Source organism: Rhizophagus irregularis, chromosome 4 (genome assembly GCF_026210795.1).
Source record: "Rhizophagus irregularis chromosome 4, complete sequence".
NCBI classification, from domain to species: domain Eukaryota; kingdom Fungi; phylum Glomeromycota; class Glomeromycetes; order Glomerales; family Glomeraceae; genus Rhizophagus; species Rhizophagus irregularis.
In genome coordinates this window covers 2,757,583-2,763,540 of record NC_089432.1, presented here as the reverse complement: position 1 = coordinate 2,763,540, position 5,958 = coordinate 2,757,583, and the positions used below count along the sequence as shown (strand labels likewise).

Here is a 5,958-nt window from a genome sequence, read left to right as displayed (position 1 = left end):
ATGTCATGTTCAAAAATATTTTTAGGAGATTTACCAGAATTAACATATGAAGTTATAAAATATTTTCATAATGATTTTTCAACTTTATATTCATGCGTTTTAGTTAACAGATTATGGTGTCGTTTAGCTGCTCCATTATTATGGGAAAACCCATTTTCAATCTGTATCAGAAACTATAATTATTTAGAAATTTACTTACAATATTTAAATGATGATATTAAAACACAACTAAAAGAATATAATATTATTAATAATTCATTACCTTCAAATACATTCTTCAATTATTTTATGTTTTTAAAATATTTGAATATACGTAAGTTTATTTTATCTTTTGAAAAGTGGCTTAAAGTTGTTATTAAAACTTCAACCTTCGAAATTAGACATAAAATATTGAATGATATATGTACATCATTATTTAAAATGTTTATCGAAAATGAAATAAAATTACATACCCTTGAAATTGAGATTTACAATCCTTATAGTAGCACAATTTATGGTGATATTGTTAAATTAATTTTAAAAAATCCAAATTTCATTCATAATATTAGAAATCTAAAATATCTTGGACATGATTGGGTTAATGGGTGTAATTCTTCTAATGATTATATGTTACAATTATTAATTAAATCACATCAAAATCCAAAAAAATTTTTATTAACAGGATATATTAGATTTAAATCAGACCACTCATTATTATTATTAAAAGATTTTAATTGTTCAAATACCTTAAAAACAATTACATTCTATCGAGCCAATTTGATGCATTTTGTTAGTGACATATTCAAACAATTAAATGTTTTGGAATCTGTTCATATTATTTATTGTTATTCTTTAGATGAGAATTTTTCTCTACAAATTAATAAATTAACTAAACCATTTATATTAAAATCTTTATTTACGGATGGTTTAATGTCAATCCAATCAATGGAATTAGTATTACAAAAATCTGGAAGTTATTTAGAAAATTTTGGGTGTAAATTTGGATTTGAACGATATTCAGAATTAATTATAAAATATTGTAAAAATCTCAAATTTCTTGAATTTAATGGATATGAAAGTCAGATTATTACTTATCGAATTTTCAATATAATCGAAAATATTATTAGACAAAATCTTAATTATCTTTCAATTGATATTAGGACAGATGATTATGATAATATTAAAGGTAGTTCAACCATATTACAAAATTTAGGTCAAGCTCTCCCTTCTAAATTAGAATATTTAAGTCTGACGCTTAGTATTAAGAGAAGTGAATTTAGAATATTCTTACAAAATTCCCAAAATACTTTTATTAATAAATTATTAATAAGGCAAATAGGTTGGGATGATATTTTAAGTTATACAAAGGAATTTATTATGAATGAAAAAAGAGTCAAGTATTTAGCTATCAGAAGCATTAATAATGGAGATTTGTATGATTCGGAAGATATAGTAAAGGAATTTAAGTTACATAATGTTGAAGTTCGAAATTTTTATTATTTAAGTATATCTGACGAAACTAATCGTTCTGTAAATAGTAATCTTATTGATTATTTACAAGGATGAATATCATATATAATTCATGACGATTTTATCATGTGACAAAAAATTGGATGTTTCCTGTAGTTAAATAGATTTCAAATAAAAGTTTTAATAATTCATTTGATATTAAATTATTTCAAAATTAGATATGAGCTAAAGCTTTCAATCTTATAAATTTCTTACTATCTGGATGAGCGAATACTTGCATCTTTTTTTAAAATATATCCTTTCGATATCTAATGATTTGATTATCCATGTTTGGCTAAAAATGCAGTAACATTCCTGAAAATAATTTTCTTTTTAAATATAATTCTCTGGGTTGTGAAGCATCTTGTAAATTCGAAGATTTTTCCTTTATAATGAAAACAATATGCTCCTAATAATTATGCAAGATAAAAAAACCAATTTTGGGTACGAGTGATCGTGAAAAAAAAATATGTATCGCGTCAATAAAAAATTTTTGATTTTTTTTTTGTGTTATGAATAATTTTTACTTTATTTATTGTAAATTCTAGTATCATTTCTTCTTCACAGCGAGAAATTTTTTTTACTAAAAAAAATTCAAATTATGTATTAATTATTATTAATATTTTCAAAATGTATCCCTAATAACATTTTTATCGAAGAAGTTAAAAAGATTTACCCTAATTACAATAGATAATAAGCTAATTTGGCGACTTTAAGTAACTTGAATAACAGTTAAAGTAAAAATAATTTTTGAGCGATTTCCATTTGAGGTTTGACTTTTGAGTGTTTCCTCATTTGGAGTTTAACTTTTTGAAATTATTTCCATTTGGAATTTTCTTCTAATATTTCCACTTGGCAAAAATGTTTAAAATTACTAAAATATACTTACCTTGTTTAGATTTAACATACCCGTATTTATTTTCTTATTCGGAAAGTTACCAAAAAAGATTTATAATACGTCATTAATAAAAAAAAAGAAAAAAATTAAGTTTAATAGGGTGGTAAGGTTTATTATCTGATCGTACTAATTTTACTCCATAGTTGATCTTAGAGATTACATTCCGCATAGGCACTAATATTATCTAATATTATCCGAATATGGATTACAAGGAATTGTTATTCAAAAAAAAAAAAAAGATGCAACAGAATATCTGATATGTTTTTTTATTATGTTTAACAATTAAATAATTACATTTAATTTTTACTAATATTTTTATTAAATAATTCTTTTTTAACATGTGCATTTGGTGATGCGACCCAAAATCCATCCATTCACCTTGAATCCTATCAATGGTTAAAAATCCGTTTATTGGTTAGATTTCACATGATGATCACCAATAAAAATTTCTGATTTCACGTGATAATTAATTTTAAATGAGCCAATAAAGATTAATCACAATTTACATATATCGCAGAAAAAAAAAATCTAAAATACAAAGTTCTAAAAATACAAATTCTATAATTACTTGTTGTTTAATTAATATTCACGTTCTGAATAAAGGCAATTTCAAGTTAGTTAAACATAATTACTTAATTGTAATACTATACTATTCAATGGTTACGGTACATTTCGTCGAAATCCATATCATCGAAACCCATTTCGCCAAAGCCATTTCGCCGAAGGGATGTATCACTGAAGTGATGTTTCGCTGAGAGGATATTTTGCAAAAGTGTATTTTATCGAATCCATTCACCGTATCTTCTATTTCGCCAAATTCTATTTCACTGAATCCCATTTCGCTAAATGGACATTTCGCCGAAGATGGTAGCGATTAAATAATATTCATCACGCAATGAAAATAAAAATTAAAAAATTTTTTTTTCCAGGATATTATCTCTTTAACATTCAATTAACTGATATTAATTGTTAAGCAATAAATAAATAACTTATTTTCCTAAAAACATTTATTCAGTAAAAAATGATCAATATATTATAAACAACAAGACAAATTTAATAAAAATTAGCTAATTCAAAAATTTTTCTAGAAAAGATTTCTTTGTGTATTTAGTATAAAAATAATAAAATAGCCAAATGGAATAAATAATTTAACGGCGAAATGTCCATTCGACAAAATGTCCATTCGGCGAAATATCCCTTCGGTGAAATAATATCCCTTCGGCGAAATGGTTTCGATGAAATAGACTTCAGCGAAAAGTCCGGATACCTCATTACCTGAAATTGTTCCCTTCCCCCTCAAATTTTCAGCCATAAAAGACGTTAAACTAATTATTAGTTTAAAATGGCCTTAACTAAACCAAAAAAATGATATGAATTCTCTCTTTTTAAAAAAATTTGTAATCTAAATTTATGATGTTTAAAAAGTATATGATTTTTTTCTTATAATCTTGAATGATGATCAAGTTATTGTTTAGAAAATGTATTTAATCAATTATTTTGAATAATTAAAAAGATAGAGTACAATAGGATAGATTCTTTTTTATTAAATATGAGATTTTTTTTTTTTGCAATTAATAGTAAATAATTATCTAAGATTTTCTTAAGAACAAAAGGCATAATTATAATTGTCAAGAGATCCTTTTTTTTCGTCAGGTCATGCTAAAATGATCAACATACAATTACGAAAATTTTTTTTAATAATCTAAACAATTAAAAAAGGATACAATAGACGAATAGAACAGATTCTTTTTTATTAATAAATATGATAACTTTTTGAGAATTAATTAATAACTAGTGACGAGAACCGTTAGAGGCCGAAGCGAGTTTCGCGTGTTTTTAATTTATTTTAAAAACGTGCCAGTTGTATTTTCGCAAACTAAATTTAAAACGGGTACAGCCGGATTGACCTGATTCAACCCGATTCAACCCGATTTTTACAAAGCAAACCATAATTTCAGCCAAATTCATAATTCTGGGTCAATTTTTTTATACGTAGTAACGTAGTTCCGAATTAGGAATTTTCATGTCGGTCACAAATGATCACGTGATCATGGTTCAAAAAAAAAAAAAAAAAATGAAACCGAATCATTGTTGGAAACCGAATTTACAACCGGTTTGTGCAACCGGTTCCAAATTCCAGTCCCTCCACCGGAATGGTTTTGGCGAAATGGCCTTCGGTAAAATGTCTATTCGGGAAAATGGCAATTCGGCGAAACATGCTTCAGCAATATGCGTTTCTGTGAAATTGATTTCAGCGAAAAGTTTGGATCGGAGGATACTCCTAACAGCCTAACCCTAATTCGTTTCATATTTATGTTCATGTGTGCAAAACGTCTAAAAAAGTACCATTTTGCGACAAAATGGTGCTTATTTAGACATTTATTACACGAGCACAAATATACATTTCGTTTTAATAGGGATCACTTTTTTAACCGTTTTTGGTAAGTAAAAATACAATATTTGTTTTCGGTTCGTATAAAATGCATGTTTACTTTATGTGGGTTCGTAATAATTTGATGACTTGGGATTGTTTTTTTCGGAAAGGCACCATAATCCTTAAAAATAAGAGGAAAATCTGATTACCAATAATAAATGCTTGATAAGTTGATTTCTTTGTAATGTATCGGTTATGTTATATTTTTCCAGTTAACAGATCATATTTTCATTTGTTGATATGGTATGAATTATATGATAGTTAGGAATAATCTGCATTTTTGTTTAACTATTCACAAAGAAAACTAACTTCGAAATCACGAAGTGTAATATGAATTTTAATCAAATAATTTGAAATTAAAACGCAGTAAGGAACTATTAAGGTAATTTTCATGTCGGTAAAATGCTGTCAGTATTGTAAAACTAAAATCATTTAAATGAGTATAAAAAATTTTGATATCCTAAATATAGCAAAATTCATAAAAAATTGAGCAAAATAAATAATAAGAAACGGGGGGTTTTTTTATTGATATTTGGGAGACTATCAATGGTAATAGATAAGGAGAAAATTTATTTTTATTACTTTTGGTTATTAGGCTAACTTTATTCACGTGGCAAGGTTGTCCGCGCTCCTATTTCAAAAAAAACAATAATAAATAATAATAAACACAGAATAATGAATAAAAGATAAAATTAGATTTACTTATTTAACTATTATTATTTAACTAAAATACTATGATAAATCTATTTTTTAAAAAAAGAACTCTATACTCCTTTGAACAGGATGTGCGAATTTTATTGTCAATTATAGATTGATTCAAATGGACAAAGCGAATCAAGCCAAGTCATAGCTCTTGGCAGAAAATCATTGAAAATCTAGGTTTTGAAATTATATATATAACTTTACCACTGCCACCAAAATTTGTTTTACAGAATCAACTTACGTTTAGAAAAAGAAGCAGAGATTGAAACTCCCAAATTGAAGCATTAAAATAGGCTAAACCTTCAACATTCATTTCTACCGCCACAACTACTCAAACTAATACTCCTCCAGGTCTACCAACTGAAAAAAGTTATTAACTAATATGAAATTTCAAAGCTTTTACCTTCTTACTGTCATTTTCATGTGTTTCTATATA

The 5,958-nt window shown here is 25.8% G+C and overlaps 1 protein-coding gene across 1 annotated transcript; it reads left to right on the top strand.

Moving 5' to 3' along the window:
• OCT59_023923 (uncharacterized protein) lies at nt 1–1,545 on the top strand (the record flags this gene model as incomplete). Its single annotated transcript, XM_025333122.2, has 1 exon — nt 1–1,545. The coding sequence occupies one exon, from the start codon at nt 1–3 to the stop codon at nt 1,543–1,545; it is 1,545 nt and encodes a 514-aa protein (XP_025175238.2).
• Nucleotides 1,546–5,958: the final 4,413 nt, after the last annotated feature.